General features: G+C 36.0%; 1 protein-coding gene across 2 annotated transcripts in view; it reads left to right on the plus strand.

Annotated features, from left to right (window-relative positions):
- LOC127179497 (NACHT, LRR and PYD domains-containing protein 3) overlaps positions 1-16268 on the plus strand; it is a 29958-nt gene extending 13690 nt beyond the window's left edge. Inside the window, exons 1-10 of one of the 2 annotated variants that reach the window (XM_051133046.1) lie at positions 2929-3000; positions 4262-4574; positions 4787-4867; positions 8088-8252; positions 8830-8991; positions 9193-11067; positions 11559-11729; positions 12167-12328; positions 13674-13720; positions 13943-16268. In XM_051133046.1, coding sequence (XP_050989003.1) covers positions 8101-8252; positions 8830-8991; positions 9193-11067; positions 11559-11729; positions 12167-12328; positions 13674-13720; positions 13943-14529 — 3156 coding nt within the window. In that variant the 5' untranslated portion in view covers positions 2929-3000; positions 4262-4574; positions 4787-4867; positions 8088-8100 and the 3' untranslated portion in view covers positions 14530-16268. Of the gene's footprint in view, positions 1-2928; positions 3001-4261; positions 4575-4786; positions 4868-8087; positions 8253-8829; positions 8992-9192; positions 11068-11558; positions 11730-12166; positions 12329-13673; positions 13721-13942 lie in introns of those variants that run through there. The other variant, XM_051133045.1, reaches the window with a different exon arrangement.
- Positions 16269-20139: the final 3871 nt, after the last annotated feature.

Consider the following 20139-nt stretch of genomic DNA (forward strand, 5'->3'; position numbering starts at 1 on the left):
TGTATCAAGTTTCATGAGATTTCAGTGAAGATTTGTACAGAAAATGAATGGCAATTTGTCACAATGCATTATATAGCATATACAGGTGCTGGTCATATAATTAGAATATCTTCAAAAAGTTGATTTATTTCACTAATTCAATTCAAGAAGTGAAACTTGTATAATGTATACATTCATTCCACACAGACTGATATATTTCAAGTGTTTATTTCTTTTAATTTTGATGATTATAACAGACAACTAATGAAAACCCCAAATTCAATATCTCAGAAAATTAGAATATTGTGAAAAGGTTCAGTATTGAAGAGATCTGATACCACAGTGTAATCAGCTAATTAACTCAAAACACCTGCAAAGGCCTTTAAATGGTCTCTCAGTCTAGTTCTGTAGGCTAAACAATCATGGGGAAGACTGCTGATTTGACAGTTTCCAAAAGACGATCATTGACACCTTGCACAAGGAGGGCAAGACACAAAAGGTCATTGCAAAAAAGGCTGGCTGTTCACAGAGCTCTGTGTCCAAGCACATTAATAGAGAGGCGAAGGGAAGGAAAAGATGTGGTAGAAAAAATGTACAAGCAATAGGGATAACCGCACCCTGGAGAGAATTGTGAAACAAAACCCATTCAAAAATGTGGGGGAGATTCACAAAGAGTGGACTGCAGCTGGAGTCAGTGCTTCAAGAACCACTACGCACAGACGTATGCAAGACATGGGTTTCAGCTGTCGCATTCCTTGTGTCAAGCCACTCTTGAACAACAGACAGCGTCAGAGGTGTCTCTCCTGGGCTGAAGACAAAAAGGACTGGACTGCTGCTGAGTGGTCCAAAGTTATGTTCTCTGATGAGTCAATTTTGCATTTCCTTTGGAAATCAGGGTCCTAGAGTCTGGAGAAAGAGAGGAGAGGCACAGAATCCATGTTGCTTGAGGTCCAGTGTAAAGTTTCCACAGTCAGTGATGGTTTGGGGTGCCATGTCATCTGCTGGTGTTGGTCCACTGTGTTTTCTGAGGTCCAAGGTCAACGCAGCTGTATACCAGGACGTTTTAGAGCTCTTCATGCTTCCTGCTGCTGACCAACTTTATGGAGATGCAGATTTCATTTTCCAACAGGACTTGGCACCTGCACACAGTGCCAAAGCTACCAGTACCTGGTTTAAGCACCATGGTATCCCTGTTCTTAACTGGCCAGCACTCTCGCCTGACCTTAACCCCTTAGAAAATCTATGGGGTATTGTGAAGAGGAAGATGCGATATGCCAGACCCAACAATGCAGAAGAGCTGAAGGCCACTATCAGAGCAACCTGGGCTCTCATAACACCTGAGCAGTGCCACAGACTGATCGACCCCATGCCACGCCGCATTGCTGCAGTAATTCAGGCAAAAGGAGCCCCAACTAAGTATTGAGTGCTGTACATGCTCATAGTTTTCATGTTCATACTTTTCAGTTGGCCAAGATTTCTGAAAATTCTTTATTTGCATTGGTCTTAAGTAATATTCTAATTTTCTGAGATACTGAATTTGGGGTTTTCATTAGTTGTCAGTTGTGTCAGTAATATGTCATTGTGGTTATGGATTTACAATTAGGTAGTTAGTCATGTGCCTTAACAAGTAAAGTCACAATATAATGATACATTTGCAAATAATTAACTAATGAGTATTTAAAGCAGACAACTGGAAGTTGAAGTACATAGCTTTGAACACTGTGGTAATTAACATATGAATTTAGCATGTCTTTACTAATAACAATTTAATGATTACTTAATCTATGAATCATACAGAATGTTCAATTGTTGCTGATGAAGGAATCATTAATAAATGCTTTAGTTTGTCATGAATTATACATTAACTTGTGATTATCTGTGCATTAATTAAGCATGAATTAATGCATATTTTTGTACACATATTGTAAAGTGTTACCAATATTTGCTTTTCATTTTCTGTCAAATTCTACAATTTTCCAGTTAACTCTAAAGACTTTTTTGGATAAATAATAAAAGACATTTTGCCTTTTATCATTATTATTATTATTATTATTATTAATATTATTATGAAAGGACACATCAGAAATGACAAGAAGTGACATGGGGGTGGGATCAGGAAAGGCCCAGAGTAGGGATTCGAACCCAAGACAGTGCTGCCCACAAAGCTATCGGCATCAACATCTTTGAAGGATATATACGAGAATATAACAATATATATGCTATATAATGCATTGTGACAAATTGCCATTCTTTTTCTGTACAAATCTTCACTGAAATCTCATGAAACTTGATACAGACAGAGTGTTGGGCATTCTGAAGAAGTATGAATAAAAATGTTGCTGTGAGATTTGAAGGAATGTAAATAACGCATGTATAAATGTGAAAGAATGGTCAGTGCAATGTCACAGACTTTGTATGAATAGAAAATTTCCTGTTAACTCTGAAGCCTTTTTTTTGATAAATGATAAAAAACATTTTGCCTTTTATCGTTATTATTATTATGAAAGGACACATCAGAAATGACAAGAAGCAACGATATATATGTTATATAATGCATTGTGACAGACTGCCTTTCATTTTCTGTCCAAATTCTACACTAAAACATCGTGAACACAGATAGAGACATGATTGTTCAGAAAAATTTATTGAAATGTTCATGGTAACTCTAAATTTATGTTCTAAGTTCATGGTAAATTTTAATAATGTATGTAGGAAAAAAAGGAGCAAATATTAAGTGTTAGAACATATTTTAACAAACTTTATTTTTTCAGAAAACTTAACAGTATAATGTATTCGAATGTAATATAAGTGTATCTTCTATAATGTACAATATAAATACGTTTTGTAAATACTTTTTCCCTGTTTTCGGGCACATTTAATTTTTAACCGCTGAAATATAGATGTTTGTCAGCTTTTTGGCCGCTTCGTGTCTCCGTACCGTAATTCCACTAATAGACGTGCAGCAAATCCAGATGGCGGCTGGCTTTTAGATCCTCTCCTTTGTCGGCATTACAGGTGGAGGTAGGAGAATTGCCAATAAGGTTGCGTAAATTGAAATTAGCAATGAATTATTGGGTTAATATAAAAGGACATACAGAGACACATCCAGTTAAGGAAATACTAAAAGAATGTTGGGAATATAGAAATGACGGTATCAGAAGTTTTGGTTGGACAGCAAATAAGGATGCTATGAATCTGGGTATTACTGATATTCCAGTTAGTCCTTCTGTCGTAATACCAAATATTCCTCCTTGGTTGCTTCCTATGCCTCAAGTTGATTTTCATCTTCAATATAAGTTTAAGAACGAAAAAATTATACATAAGGATGTCGTAGTACAACAGTATTTGGATCAAGCATATTCCTCAATGCTTCATATATTCACTGATGGGTCAAAGGATCCAGCTTCTGGGCATATGGCTGCAGCTGTATACATTCAGAGATATCAAGTCAAAATTCAGAAAAGGATAACCAATTATGCATCTGTTTTTACAACTGAGCTGATAGCAATTTTGTTGGCTATTCAGTGGGTAGAGGAAGTTAAGCCAACAAGGGCAGTTATTTGTTCAGACTCTATATCATCTCTAAATAGTTTGTCAGGTGGGACATCGACAGTAAGGCAAGGATTGATTTATGAAATACTTATAAATCTGCTCAGAATACAAAATATGGGTATAATCCTGAGGTTCATATGGGTACCTGCTCACGTAGGAGTACAGGGGAACGAAACAGTTGACAAATTGGCTAAACAGGCGATGAAACATATGACTATTGAAGTGCAAATTCCACTAAGCAGAAATAAAAGGAATAATCAAAAATCAAATCAATAAAAAGTGGCAAGAAATGTGGGACAGGGGAATAAAGGGTAGGCACCTATATAGCATTCAAAAACAAGTTGGTAAAAGGGAGAGTATGCCTCAACAACAGAAGAGAAGATATCATTATTACACGACTGCGGATAGGACATTCTGGGTTAAATCATTCATTGTACATAATAGGAAAACACCAAACTGGATTGTGTACATTCTGTAGTGAAGTAGAGACAATTGAACATGTACTTCTACACTGTACAGCATATAATAGAGAAAGAGGCGAGTTGACTAAGAAATTGAAGGATCTAAGTATAACTAATTTCAGTTTAATAAATCTATTAAGTTGTGCTTCAGAACAGTCAAGAGTGCAAAAAGAAATACTCTATTATCTCAAAGTTACAGGATTGGAAGGAAGAATTTAGTTTTTTTTTTTTTGTTTTTGTTGTTGTTGTTGTTGTAACCCCCGTCGAAGCTTCACACTCCAGTCCAGTTGGTGGCGGTAATACACCATAAGTTGGCTTGTCAACCGCCAATAAATGATACAAGAAGAAGAAGAAGAAGAAGATGGCGGCTGGCGTTGAAAGCACATTGTGAAGCTAAAGGCAGAACTGTTTCAGCAGACTCCCATTTTGTGAAAGGAAAAATACGAACGACACCAGGAGAGAAAAGCTGTTTGCAAAAAATGTAAACTAGTTTGTGAACTGTAGTTCAGTTTATTTCTGTTATCTAGAAATAGAATTGATTTATTCACTGAATGGAGTTTGTTTAATGATCTGTTTACGAAGGTAGGTTTGAACCAAGACATTTCTGAATTTATTTTTCTTGGTAAATCGATGTGAGTCTGCGTAGTAAATGCTTATATTTATATCCTACTGCGATGTAAGAATATTTTCAAATGCTTTCGTTTCTCTACTGAGAGCTTTTCTTACAGTTTCTTACAGTCTTTTAGTTAACTGCTGAACAAATACAGTCTGGTTTTAATCTCTCTCTTTCACAGAAATACAGAAACAAAAGCGAAACTATCCTGTGACAATGTGTCTGCATCGATAGCTCAGTAAAGCCACAAATAATCCGTACAGTAAGTGGTGTAAATGTGAAAAGTGTTTCTCAGGCTGAATCCAGCTTCTTATTCGCAGCTTCTTATTGACGCTATCCGTTCCACCTTAAAAACGCCACGCTTCCGCCGTTCTTAGCTTCTTATTCACGCTCGACTTAGGGACCGTCTGTTTTTCAAATACGAACAATAAACCATTGTTAAATGTAAATAACACTGAGATAAGAGCGAAAACGGGCTGTCAACATGAAATCTAATTACATTATTAGTTAGTTATTGAACGTATCATCCTTTGAACGTGTCAAACGATTTTTTTTAATCTAGCCTCTTATGAAGACTTAATATGGCCCAGCACCTGTGAATAGATGGCACCTACCCCTCCAAGGACTCCAGATACAAAATTATGGCGTTTTCATTGTTTTAAAATGCACTCAAAGTTTGCTTAATGTATAAATAGTATTTGTAAATATTATAATTTTTACTAGATTCTGTAAGTACTATAATTTGTACTAGATTTCAACTGTTCTTTCTGATACCTACTCCTATAAATACTATTCTGGTTTCTGAAAAAAAAAAAATGTGATGTGAAATGCATTATACAAATGAATGTGAATTAAACTGATTAAGCCATTGCATTGTTGGTTACTGTACATTGTACTGTATATATCTATGTACATTGTCCACATTTGTATGTATATATATATATATATATATATATATATATATGTATGTGTATGTGTGTGTGTTTACTGTACCTTTTAAAAGATGGACCTATATTAAATCATATGTAAATGTGGAATGGGCCATTAATAACAGATCAGTAACAGGTCAAATTGCATTATTGGCCCAATTGGTGGCACTATATCTCAGCTTCCTTTGAGGGTGCATTAGAAATTCCACTGGGGGCTTATTCCCAAGTCCCTTGACTGTCACAAAACAAAATTACAGTCATTTCTACGGTAGCATTTTGAATTTATGGACCCATGAATTTGACAAATATGACAATTCAGTAACAGGTCAAATTGCATTAATGGCCCAACTGGTGGCCCTATATTTCAGCTTCCTTTGAGGGTGCGTTAGAAATTCCACTGGAGCCTTATTCCCAAACCACCTGGCTATCACCATACAAAATTACAATAATTTCTACGGTAGCATTTTGAAGTTATGGACCCATGAATTTGACAAATATGACAATTCAGTAACAGGTCAAATTGCATTAATGGCCCAATTGGTGGCGCTATATCTCAGCTTCCTTTGAGGGTGCATTAGAAATTCCACTGGGCCTTGTTCCCAAGCCACCTGGCTGTCACCATACAAAATTACAATAATTTCTACGGTAGCATTTTGAAGTTATGGACCCATGAATTTGACAAATATGACAATTCAGTAACAGGTCAAATTGCATTAATGGCCCAATTGGTGGCGCTATATCTCAGCTTCCTTTGAGGGTGCGTTAAAAATTCCACTGGGGGCTTATTCCCAAGTCCCTTGACTGTCACCACACAAAATTACAGTCATTTCTACGGTAGCATTTTGAAGTTATTGACCCATGAATTTGACAAATATGACAATTCAGTAACAGGTCAAATTGCATTAATGGCCCAATTGGTGGCGCTATATCTCGGCTTCCTTTGAGAGTGCGTTAGAAATTCCACTGGTGCCTTGTTCCCAAGCCACCTGGCTATCACCATACAAAATTACAATAATTTCTACGGTAGCATTTTGAAGTTATGGACCCATGAATTTGACAAATATGACAATTCAGTAACAGGTCAAATTGCATTAATGGCCCAATTGGTGGCGCTATATCTCAGCTTCCTTTGAGGGTGCGTTAAAAATTCCACTGGGGGCTTATTCCCAAGTCCCTTGACTGTCACCACACAAAATTACAGTCATTTCTACGGTAGCATTTTGAAGTTATTGACCCATGAATTTGACAAATGCGACAATTCAGTAACAGGTCAAATTGCATTAATGGCCCAATTGGTGGCGCTATATCTCGGCTTCCTTTGAGAGTGCGTTAGAAATTCCACTGGTGCCTTGTTCCCAAGCCACCTGGCTATCACCATACAAAATTACAATAATTTCTACGGTAGCATTTTGAAGTTATGGACCCATGAATTTGACAAATATGACAATTCAGTAACAGGTCAAATTGCATTATTGGCAGTAGTTACTGAGTTGTCATTACATTACCTGATAGCCAGGTGGCTTGGGAACAAGGCCCCAGTGGAATTTCTAACGCACCCTCAAAGGAAGCTGAGATATAGAGCCACCAATTGGGCCAATAATGCAATTTGACCTGTTACTGATCTGTTATTAATGGCCCATTCCACATTTACATATGATTTAACATAGGTCCATCTTTTAAAAGGTACAGTAAACACACACACACACACACATATATATATATATATATATATATATATATATATACAAACAAATGTGGACAATGTACATAGATATATACAGTACAGTGTACAGTAACCAACAATGCAATGGCTTAATCAGTTTAATTCACATTCATTTGTATAATGCATTTCACATCACTTTTTTTTTTTTTTTTTTTCAGAAACCAGAATAGTATTTATAGGAGTAGGTATCAGAAAGAACAGTTGAAATCTAGTACAAATTATAGTACTTACAGAATCTAGTAAAAATTATAATATTTACAAATACTATTTATGCATTAAGCAAACTTTGAGTGCATTTTAAAATAAGGAAAACGCCATAATTTTGTATCTGGAGTCCTTGGAGGGGTAGGTGTCATCTATTCACAGGTGCTGGGCCATATTAAGTCTTCATAAGAGGCTAGATTTAAAAAAAAATCGTTTGACACGTTCAAAGGATGATACGTTCAATAACTAACGAATAATGTAATTAGATTTCATGTTGACAGCCCGTTTTCACTCTTATCTCAGTGTTATTTACATTTAACAATTTACATTTAAGTCGAGCGTGAATAAGTAGCTAAGAAAGGCGGAAGCGTCGCGTTTTTAAGGAGGAACGGATAGCGTCAATAAGAAGCTGCGAATAAGAAGCTGGATTCAGCCTCCTGTTTGAGAGTCTGTCAGAAAAGTAGAGTTTGTTTTACTATTGGTTTACTATGTATTTTAATATTATGTTGCATAAAAATTCATAAAGATTTCTTCTTTTTCATTTTCCTTCATTATTTTGTCTAAAGAAGTAAATTCAGTTCGATTTTTACATTTTCAGTAAAAAAAAATGTTTTCTGTTTCTACAGCACTGCCTGCAAAATGAGTCTCTGTGAGAAGAGAGAGCAGGAGGAGGAGGATGTTCACACACATAAAGCAACATCTCCAGGACCCAGCTGTGTGTCTATGAAGAGTGACGCTTCTATGGGAATCCCTGTTAATTTCAGTGATGGAGCAGTGACCTCTGACCCTGAGTGAGTCTCTCTACTTATGTAAGCTATAATATAAACCACTCTAGCAGAATCAATGTATTACAGCATTCGAATATAAAGATCTGTAAGTGAATATTCTGAATGAGCTTTATAACTAGAGACTAGAGACTAACAGGATAAACTGATCAAGTTTGTGTTCAGTTCATTACAGATGAGACAGATGGAGTTTAACTAGTCATGACATGTTTTGATTATGGCATTTAATTTAGAACTACTTCTGTTGTGTCAAAGGCACATGAATAGGACAGATCTGAGTTCTGTATTCTTGTGAATGCAGTCATTATGACCAACAAAGTGTGTAAACAACCTTAACAAGAGATTCATTGTGCAATGTTGACAGCTGCATTGAATAAAAAGGAGCTGAACTCAGTCAGTCTACATCATGAATCGGGGCCAACAGTTTCAAGATCTATCATGTAATGATCATTTAAATCAGGAAGCTTTATTTTCTAAATTTATGTTTGTGAGTTTATTACCACAGAGGGGATGATTGTCACATTATTGTAAATATCTAAGAATTTTGATCATTCTCTATTTTTTTTTTTTTTTTTTTATAAAGCACTGCCTGTGAAATGAGTCCCTATGAGAAGAGAGAGGAGGAGGAGGATGTTCACACACATAAAGCAGCATCTCCAGAACCCAGCTGTGTGTCTATGAAGAGTGATGCATCCATGGGAATCTCCGCAAATTTCAGTGGTGGAACAGTGACCTCTGATGCTGAGTGAGTATAAACTGCTGTGTGCAGAAAACATTTCTATAGTTCTTAAATAAGCCAAAAAGGTTAAAGTTTGCTGTATGATTTATTATATATAAGATGCTTTGTTATTTTCTGAACTGACCCTTGAATAATTGTCATATATGTGTGAACATAAGCATGTGTGACATTTGAATGTTTTTTTCACAGTTTTTCTATTAATTTCAGATTCTGCAGAGTGAAGAGAGATGATGTGATCAGATCAGCGATGCCCAGTCTGACCTGCACTGACTCTGACCGTCAGACACTCATCATACAGAGAGTCAAAGACCAACAGAAAACCAGCATGAAGAACAAGTATGAGAGATTATTTGAAGGAATCAAACAAAAAGAAAATCAAACCCTTCTTAACAGGATCTACACACAGCTCTACATCATAGAGGGAGAGAGTGAAGGAGTGAATGAAGAACATGAGGTTTTACAGATGGAGAAAAAACCTAGAACACAAGACGCTCCAATCTACTGCAATGACATCTTTAAATTGTTACATGAACCAGGATGTGAGAAGAAAGACAAAATCAAGACTGTTCTTACTAAAGGCATTGCTGGAATTGGAAAAACTGTCTCTGTGCAAAAGTTCATTCTGGCCTGGTCTGAAGGAAAAGCCAATCAGGATGTAGATTTCATGTTTGTGCTTCCATTTCGAGAGCTGAACTTGATTAAAGATCACCAGTATAGTCTTCACAGACTTCTGCTGGACTTTCATCCTGAACTACAAGATCTGGACTCAAAGATTTATGAGAAGTGTAAAGTTGTGTTCATCTTTGATGGTCTGGATGAAAGCAGAATTTCACTGATGTTTTCAGACATTGAGAAAGTAACTGATGTGGATCAATCTTCATCAGTGGGTGTGTTGATGTCAAGCCTTATCAGAGGAGAGCTGCTTCCCTCTGCTCTCATCTGGATCACCTCCAGACCAGCAGCAGCCAATCAGATCCCCTCAAAATACATCAACCGTCTGACAGAAATTCAGGGATTCAATGAGCCTCAGAAAGAGGAATATTTTAAGAAGAGAATCAGTGATGAACATCAAGCAAACAGAATCATCTCACACATTAAAAAATCAAGAAGCCTCAACATCATGTGTCACATACCCGTCTTCTGCTGGATCTCAGCCACTGTGCTTCAAAACCTCCTGAAACAAGATGAGAGTGCAGAAATCCCTCAAACTCTGACTGAAATGTATATCCACTTCCTACTGACTCAGATCAACATGAGGAGTCAGAAGTATGATGAGAGAGATCCAAAAAAACTCCTGCAGTCCTACAGAGACGTGATTGTGAAACTTGCCGAACTGGCTTTCAATCAGCTGATGAAGGGCAATGTGATGTTCTATGAGGAGGACCTGGTTGAGAGCGGCATAGACATCACTGATGCCTCAGTGTATTCTGGGATTTGCACTGAGATCTTTAAGCAGGAATCTGTGATTCATCAGAGGAAAGTCTACTGCTTCATACATCTGAGCTTTCAGGAGTTTCTAGCTGCTTTCTTTGTGTTTTACTCACATGTAGTCAGGAACATGGGATCACTGAAAACGTTTTTGAAAGGATATAAGTGGTATAATCGAGAAATCGCTCTGTTTGAGCTACTAAAAGGCACAGTTGATAAATCCCTACAGAGTGAAAATGGACACCTGAATCTTCTCCTGCGGTTCCTGCTGGGCGTCTCACTGGAGTCCAATCAGAGACTCCTACAGGATCTACTGACACACACAGTGAACAACTCAGAGGACATCAAGAGAATCACACAGTACATTAAAGCTAAAATTGAGGGTGATGAGTGTCTCTCAGATGACAGATGCATCCATCTGTTTCTCTGTCTGCTGGAAATGAAGGATCAGACTCTGTACAGAGAGATTCAGAAGTTTGTGAAATCAAAGAAACACTCTGTGAATAAACTCTCTCCGTCTCACTGCTCAACAATTGCCTACATCCGTCAGATATCAGAGGAGGTGCTGGATGAGTTTGATCTGAAGAAATACAACACATCAGATAAAGGTAGAAGGAGACTGATACCAGCTGTTGTGAACTGCAGAAAAGCGCTGTGAGTATGCATTGATGCGATTGGAGATGTGCCATGTTTTTCGTAAGGGCCACCTTTACTTTTATTTTGTATTTGATGTTAGATTAGATTTCCAATGAAAATACAGAGTTTTAAATTAGTCTAGACAGGTACAGCAGTTGAGAGTGTCAGTTTTTATTCAAATAATTTATCATGACCATTCCATCTCACTGACTGCTACTATTAAACAGGCTGTTTTGCTAGTGTTACACTCAGGCTATTAAAGTAAAACTGAAATGACCAGGGATCTTGTTAAGAATAAACTTCAGACACTCTTTCCAAATGCTTGGAACACAGTGTTTAGATTTTAACACATCTACATTTAGTTACTAATTACCAACTGTAATATTTAAACCGAAATTTGGAGTTCACTCATTAGTCATCTGATCAATGTGTATAATATATTACACAGAAAACAATAATTTAACCAACCATATCTTCTGTACTGAGCCATATTTCCTTTTGTATTGCAGACTCGCTGACTGTAATCTCACTGGTCGGTGCTGTGAAAGTCTGTCTTCATCTCTACAATCATCAAACTCACTGAGAGAGCTGGACCTGTGTCACAACGACCTGCAGGATTTAGGAGTGAAGATTCTGTCTGATGGACTGAAGAGTTCAAACTGTCAACTCAACATACTGAGGTAATAAAACAGAGGAAACTTCACTTGGTTATGAAATTAAAGGTGCCCTCCGCTCTGGTCCTGATCTCCTGGATCTGTAATATGTCAGCACAACCCAATGTGTCTGATTACTTTGAGTTTGTATTTGCTCCAACCTGTTTTTCTGTGATTAATTAAATGTCTGCTGTGAGGAGTGAAGATGATCTGAAACTGTTACTGAGATCATCTGCTCCATCAACACTGTGACCCCGAGTAAAACACTAAACCCAGAGTTTCTCCAGCTGAACTGAATTTGTAATCAGTGATCTGTGGATAAAACTGGCAAATTTATTAAATTAATAATTTCATTTGAAGCAGAATTAAAAGAATCAGAAGACTTGTGTGTGTGAATCAGTTTAAGATGATCTCCAGTCCCAGATGATGTGATGTTGAGTGTTTGTGTGCATGTTTTTTTTTAGATTATCTGGCTGTATGGTAACAGAGGAAGGCTGTTGTTTTCTGGCTTCAGCTCTGAGTTCAAACCCCTCACACCTGAGAGAGCTGGATCTGAGCTACAATCACCCAGGACAATCATTAGTCAAGCTGCTCTCTGATCCAAACTACAGACTGGACAAACTCAAGTATGTTTAACACTAACAATCACCACATGCGTTTGCTCATGTGTGTGCTATGAAGTACATGTGTGAGCTATTGAGAACCATTACAGTTGATTAGTTTTTACAGGGATCATTGGTTACAAAACTCACTTTTACATCTTGTTTGAACATAAATGTGTGTTGGCAGTGTGTGTGCACCACCACTGAAATATTTTAACCAGAGTATATTATTGTCTTTTCATTAAGACCCTAAAGAATGATATCAACTTGTGGGAAAATTTGAATCCGATGACCCCTTTCACGAGTTCGCCTGCCCATCCAGTCCTTAAGGGCAATGGTAAACAAACTTGGCTTGCTGTACTTAATGGAGGCTCGAACCCGAGGCTCGGCTTGAGTGCAGAGTTCGCCCCCCCATTGCGATATTATCTAGAGGGAGAATAACAGAAACAGAGGAGGAGAAGGGGAGGTGGAGGGATGCCGGAAGAACGGAGGCTGGGACGGTGCAATGAGAGCTGCTTATATAGGCTTGTAATGATGATTGATAGGACTGAATGATTAGGTTCCTCCCGAACCTACGTTTGGAACTTCATTTAAGGAAACGAACAGAGTTGACATTTTAGACTTTCAATATTTTGAAGGATTGGAAAGTGTTTCTTTGTATTAATAAAGTGGTTTAAATTGAAATATCATAATAATCTGACTTTTAGGCATCCTCCTAGATAAACATCTGCTGGCAAGTTTTATACTTATGTAAAAGTTAGAAGACAAGACAGTAGATCTGTGCATTGTCTATATATATGTTTAAATGTACTATTCGTTTGCTTCTGGTCATCTACTAGTAAATGTCTGTTATTGTTTAAAATGCTTGCACATATGAAAGAATATAGACCCAAATGATCAGTGAATGTAAAGGTGAATCTGTAGCTCAAGGCTTGAAGCTCATATACTGTATACAGTACCATGCCATTTACGTGACTATTAGGTACCATGTGTTTTTTATCATGGTGTATGTCTGATAGAAAGGTTTTTTTTTAGTGAATCAAAGGTTAGTTCACTTGTTAGGATAAACTGACTGTAAGGCAGAATGTTGTTTGAGAGTTAAACTGTAAGGTGAGTGATAATAGAACTTTAAAGAAACATGTCACCCATATGAAATCACATATTTCAGACAAATATAACCTTCATACAGAGTTTGACAAATCTCCCTGACAGTCTTAAACCTATTTTTAATTTAGAAATACAAAATTGTGTGTGATTTTATAATAGTAATAATAATAGTAATGTAATAAGTATTTTTTAAGTGTGTGGATTTGAATTGTTTTCCCTTTATTTTTGTCATTATCATATCATATAAAATTTGTTTTTATAGTGTGGATCATGCAGGAGACTTCAGGATTAGAACAGGACCACAGAAATGTAAGTTCCTACACTTTCTACATTTTAATAGTAGGGATTTATATTTTCTGCACCTAACCCTACAACAAACTCTCTCAGAAAGTAATTAGTACATTATATCAATTAGGATGTTTACATCACAGTTGACAGTTAAGTGGGAAGAAATATAGGTCATATTAAAACACAAATTTTAATCATTGTTTCTTTGTTTTTTCGAAATGTAATTTTTCTTCTTGTGTTCAGATGCATGTGATCTCACAATGGATTTAAATACAATAAACAGTCGTCTCGTCCTGTCTGAGAGGAACAGAAAGGTGACACTTGTGATAGAGAAGCAGCCGTATCCTGATCATCCAGAGAGATTTGATGAGTTTCATCAGGTTCTGTGCAGAGAGAGTCTGACTGGACGCTGTTACTGGGAGGCTGAATGGAGTGGAGAGGGGGTTAATATATCAATTACATATAAAGGAATCAGAAGGAAAGGATGGAGTAATGACAGTTGGCTTGGATGCAATAAAACGTCCTGGAGTCTGATCTGTATGAAAAACAGTTTCACTGTCAAACACAACAATAAGAGCACAGTCATATCTGTCTCTTCATGTCACTCTAACAGAGTAGGAGTGTATCTGAACTGGTCGGCCGGCACTCTGTCCTTCTACAGTGTCTCTGACACACATACTCTGACACAGTTACACACATTCAACACTACATTCACTGAACCCCTCTATGCTGGATTTGGGGTTTATTTTAGTAGTTCAGTGTCTCTGTGTGAGATTAAACATCATCCTGTGAGAAACAAAACTTTTTCATTTGTTTCTCACTCACAGTAAACAGGTCTTAGCAAGTGCTTGCTCTGTTACTATGGTAAATGATGGTTCACACGCTACCTAATATTGCACTCCATTATGCTGCTTTGACATAGTTTTTCCTAATCATGCTAGATGAATGTCTTTAACATTTCTACGGCCCAGATAAACCATTGTCTCTTTCCACATGGACTGATGTGCCTTTCTGAAGGCATTAGTTTAATTTTAGTTTAGTTTTTAATTGTTTAAGATTAGCAGAAGATTAATGTCAGTTTTAAGTTTGAATCTGGAGAAGGAAAAACATTTTAAGTGGATTTAGTGTGTACATTTCATGAGCAACAGTGTATGAGCATCACTATAATTAACAAATTAATGAGGTAAATACATAAAGCGTGTTGTAAACTTATTAGTCTGTGATTAAGTGTGGTTTGTTTGTGTGTGAACTGTATAAGAGTGACTGTCTTTTTCTTTCAGGATATGTTTCTTTTATTTACTCTTTTAAGTTATATACACTACTGTACAAAAGTCTGTTTTTTTTTTCTCTATTTATTTTAATTAATATTTTGTTTTTTTTTTCTGCAAGGATGCATTAAATTAAGTAAAAGTGACAGTGGATTTACCAAACAAAACAAAACAATTTCAACTTAATGTTGAGCTTCCTATTAGGAATTCTGGAAAAAAAATGTATGATGGTTTTTTCCACAAAAATATGAAGCAGTGCAACATTGTTTTTAACATTAATAATAATAAGAAATGTTTCTTCAGCAGCAGATTAGCATATTAGAATGATTTCCGAAGGATCATGTAAAACTGAAGACTGGAGTAATGATGCTGAAAATTCAGATTTGCATCAAAAGGAATAATTATATTTTAAATACATTAAAAGAAAACAGTTATTTTAAATTGTGATATTTCACAACATTTGTGTGATTACTGTAATAAATGCAGCCGTGGTGAGCATAAGAGACGTCTTTCAAAAATATAAAAAAAAAATACCAGCCCAAATCTTTGAATGGTGGTATATCTAGATTTTAGTTTGTCTTAAATTTTATATATTATATAAAATGTTTGTGCATAGCCCTGATTCCCCTTCGCACATTCTCAAGTGTTAGTCTTACAATCGTAGTCAAACTGATTGTTCAGTAGAGTTGAAGATTAAATCTATTAATTATTGAATCAGTGGAGATGATGTTCTGAGGACAGGAGGTATTACAGGCAGTGAGTGATAATGTAATATCATTTTTATAGAGGAAATCAATTGAAACAGAAGGCTACATTTGTGTTAAAAGCATTCCAGTGATTCTCTGATTCATTTCATATCAATATTAGTGACAGGGATGGATGGATATTTGTAGGTCAAATGAGTGTGTGAGTCCAGTGCAGTAAATTTATTTCGCCACCAGAGGTCTCTGTCACCCGCTTCTCGTTCGGTGTGCTACCGGCTACTGTCTGTCCATAGTATATTAAGATATATTTTCCCTTAAGACGTTATTATTTGACTAATAAAAGATATAATAAATACATAATATATGTAACATGTGAGGAACATAACATTAACTTATTAGTAGTGAAATGTGATGATAAAATACCACCTCAGTGCTTGTTGATGTTTTAAACAATAGTAGCCTATATTTAGTGTTTATGTGGCCTGTTTTAAGACATGTTATTTTCACCTTAGCACAGATAAAGTGAGGGCATTTGGATTAGATGTGAACATATTCAGAAATGAAGAAAACTGCTTCACCTGTACATGTGTTTTTTTACCCACAGCAGACATTTTACAGGTAAAATGTAAACTGAACCAGTTTATCAAAAGCGACACTGTTTCAACAGAAACATGTCTTGTTAAAGGAACGCGAACAATATCACGACAGGAAAGTTGTTTGTAAAAAAAATACGAAAGAATTTGAGAAAGAGATCAGTTTAATGCTGCTATCTAGACTGAGATATGAATGGATTTATGAATTGAATGAAGTTTGTGCTTGATGCTCTTCATTGTTTAAACAGAGGTAGGTTTGAGCCAACACATTTCTGCATTCATTCTCATGCATCATTGAATATTTAATAGCATGTGTAAATATTTGTCATAAACTACTGTAATCGTAATCTAATGTCGGCCTGTTTTGATGTTGTATTCTCTCTAGTTAGAGAATCACTCAATGAAGAAACTCTCTCTGTCTCACTGCTCAACAATAGCCTACATGCTTCAGATATCAGAGGAGGTTCTGGATATGTTTGATTTAAAGAAATATAACACATCAGATGAGGGCAGAAGGAGACTGATACCAGCTGTGGTGAACTGCAAAAAAGCTGTGTGAGTATTCATTTATGTGACTGGAGACTGAACAGCATTTGACATTTAGTGAATATATTTATAATTTAATTAACATCTTAAAATGTGGCAGTTTAGCCATTTGTTGGCTGCACTTGCAACTATTAGTTAAGGTTGTTGTTTCACATTTCACTATTAAATAGGTTGTTTTTTTCTACTGTGCTGCACAGAGGGTTCAGGTTGGACTGAAATCGTCAATGAAACTACCTGGAATATATGATTAAATATATAGTCATATTAATTTTGTTAGATTTAGTTAATATATGACTAAATCATGTGACTATATACAGTGCATTCAGAAAGTATTCAGTGTTCTTTTTCTCTTTTACATCAATCTACACACAGTGCCCCATAATGACAAAAAACAAACCAGAAATGAGATGCACCTGAGCTAAATGTCAACTGGCTTAGCAGAGAGTCTGAATACTTATGTCATATATGTGATATTATACGTGTATGGACACTGCTACTGGGAGACTGAATACAAGGGGAAGACTGATATATCAGTGACATATAAAGGAATTGGCAGGAAAGGATGGATTAATGACTGTTGGTTTGGATGCAGTGAAAGGTCTTGGAGTCTGACCTGTTTTAATGACAGATTCACTGCCAAACACAATAATGGAAGCACAGACATATCCGCCCCTTCACGTCTCTCTAACAGAGTAGGAGTGTATCTGAACTGGTCGGCCGGCCGTCTGTCCTTCTACAGCGTCTTTGACACACGTACACTCACACACTTACACACATTCAACACCACATTCACTGAACCCCTCTATGCTGGATTTGAAGTTTATTCTGATAGTTCAGTGTCCCTGTGTGAAATTAAACAGCTTCCTGTGAATAAAACTAGTTGACATAGTTGACACTCATTCACATATTCACATATACACTCACATATTTCTCTCTTCTAATATAATTTCTGTCATGACAACTCTGAGAGTTTAGCATGTAATGTACATGGCAGTGTTATACAGGCCAATATAAACTGCTGCATCAGCAGGTTTTCATATGTCCACACATAGAAAGATGACGACAGAACAGGACAGATCTAATTAAATTAAACATTAAAATTCTGTATAGGTGTAAATTGTACAGTGTATATGAAGAGTTCAGATGCAAAAGCACCTAAATCCATCTGACGTATTTCTTTAAAATTAGAATTTCTTTCTGGCTACTTTGTATAGGTTTCTATGTTAGTACTGGTACTTCTGATTGGGCTGAGGCTGGAATTTAGCGAGTTTGAAGTAAAAGTATTTGATGGACGTATACTATGTGTCAGGAGCATTCACTCAGTATCATCATCTTATTTTTGACCAAGATGGCTTTTAGCTGGTTTTGCATCTGAGCTCTTCAATATTTAGACCATGTCAATTTATTCTGTTTATAAATGTATGATTATAGAGAACTATTATTTCCTGAAAAGTACTTTCGTGTGTGTGCGTGTGTATTTTAATAAAGATCTGATCTAGGCTATATGTTTTAGGTACATTGTTATATTATAGAGTCAGTATAATATATTTAATGTTTAATTAAAATGTATTTCAATATAATATAATATAATATAATTTATATGCTGTACAACAGACTGCTATTTTTCAGTAGTACTTTTTGTAGTTACACTTTTCTGCTAGCAGGTGACAAGTGACTGCATGATGAGTGATTCAAAGAGTTATTTATTAAACGCTTCGTTTAAACACATCGATTCATTGGCAAACCAATACACTGCAGCAGTGTTTTGCTTGTGTGCGCAACGGTTTCGTGGTTGGAACAAATTAACCGCTTGTTGTATCTAAAACGTAAGATATTAACTTATTGTTTATTGAACTGTTATATAAAAGCATTGTGAAGCTAAAGTGAAAACAGAACTGTTTCAGCAGACTCCCATTTTGTGAAAGGAAAAATACGAGCGACACCAGGAGAGAAAAGCTGTTTGCAAAAAATGTAAACCAGTTTATGAACTGTAGATCAGTTTATTTCTGTTATCTAGAAATATAATGGATTTATGAACTGAATGGAGGTTGTTTGATGATCTATTTACAAACTTAGGTTTGAACCAGTGTATTTCTGAATGTATTTTTCATGCGTTGGTAAATCCATGTAAGTCTGCATAGTAAATGCTTATATTTATATCCTACTGTGATGTAAGAATATTTTAAAATGCTTTAGTTTCTCCACTAAGGGCTTTTCTTACTGTTGGCAGACTTTTAATTGTTTGCTGAACAAATACAGTCTGGCTTTAGAAGTCTCACAGAAATACAGTAACAAAAGCAGAACTATCCTGTGACAGTGTGTCTGCATCCATAGTTTTGTAGCAACTGGACTAATCAGGCACACAATTGTTCATTAGATTTAACAAATAATCACAGAACTAAAGCATTTGAAAATATTCTTCCCAGGCCCCTGGTTACCATGGTAACCAAGACACCTTAGCCAGACCAGATTAACTTTATGACCTAAGAGTATGTAAAGAGAATTCCCCTCTATTTAATTCTCTCTAAAAACAGACACATACTGCTATAGGAAATGACTTCTTTCATTAATTCTTAGACAAATCTTTCTGTGAACAAACACTTATATCTTCAGGTCATTCTGTGTTATACCTGTCCTTATATATTCTCTTTGGTATTGTACTGTTTTGTGCATGTGTTATGATAGATCACTAGGTACCTCACCTACGTCAGTGTCCCTGTGTGAAATTAAACAGCTTCCTGTGAATAAAACTAGTTGACATAATTGACACTCACATAATCTCTGTAAATTTATTTCTCTTTTCTAATATAATTTCTGTCATGACAACTCTGAGAGTTTAGCATGTAATGTACATGGCAGTGTTATACAGGCCAATATAAACTGCTGCATCAGCAGGTTTTCATATGTCCACACACGGAAAGATGACGACAGGACAGGACAGATCTAATTAAATTAAACATTAAAATTCTGTATAGGTGTAAATTGTACAGTGTATATGAAGAGTTCAGATGCAAAAGCACCTAAATCCATCTGACATATTTCTTTAAAATTAGAATTTCTTTCTGGCTACTTTGTATAGGTTTCTATGTTAGTACTGGTACTTCTGATTGGGCTGAGGCTGGAATTTAGCGAGTTTGAAGTAAAAGTATTTGATGGACGTATACTATGTGTCTGGAGCATTCACTCAGTATCATCATCTCATTTTTGACCAAGATGGCTTTTAGCTGGTTTTGCATCTGAGCTCTTCAGATATATATATATATATATATATATGAACTAACTATCTAATCTACTGTGTTATTTATTACTAATTACTTTCTAAATCCCAT

Source organism: Labeo rohita, chromosome 17 (assembly GCF_022985175.1).
Source record: "Labeo rohita strain BAU-BD-2019 chromosome 17, IGBB_LRoh.1.0, whole genome shotgun sequence".
Taxonomy (NCBI): domain Eukaryota; kingdom Metazoa; phylum Chordata; class Actinopteri; order Cypriniformes; family Cyprinidae; genus Labeo; species Labeo rohita.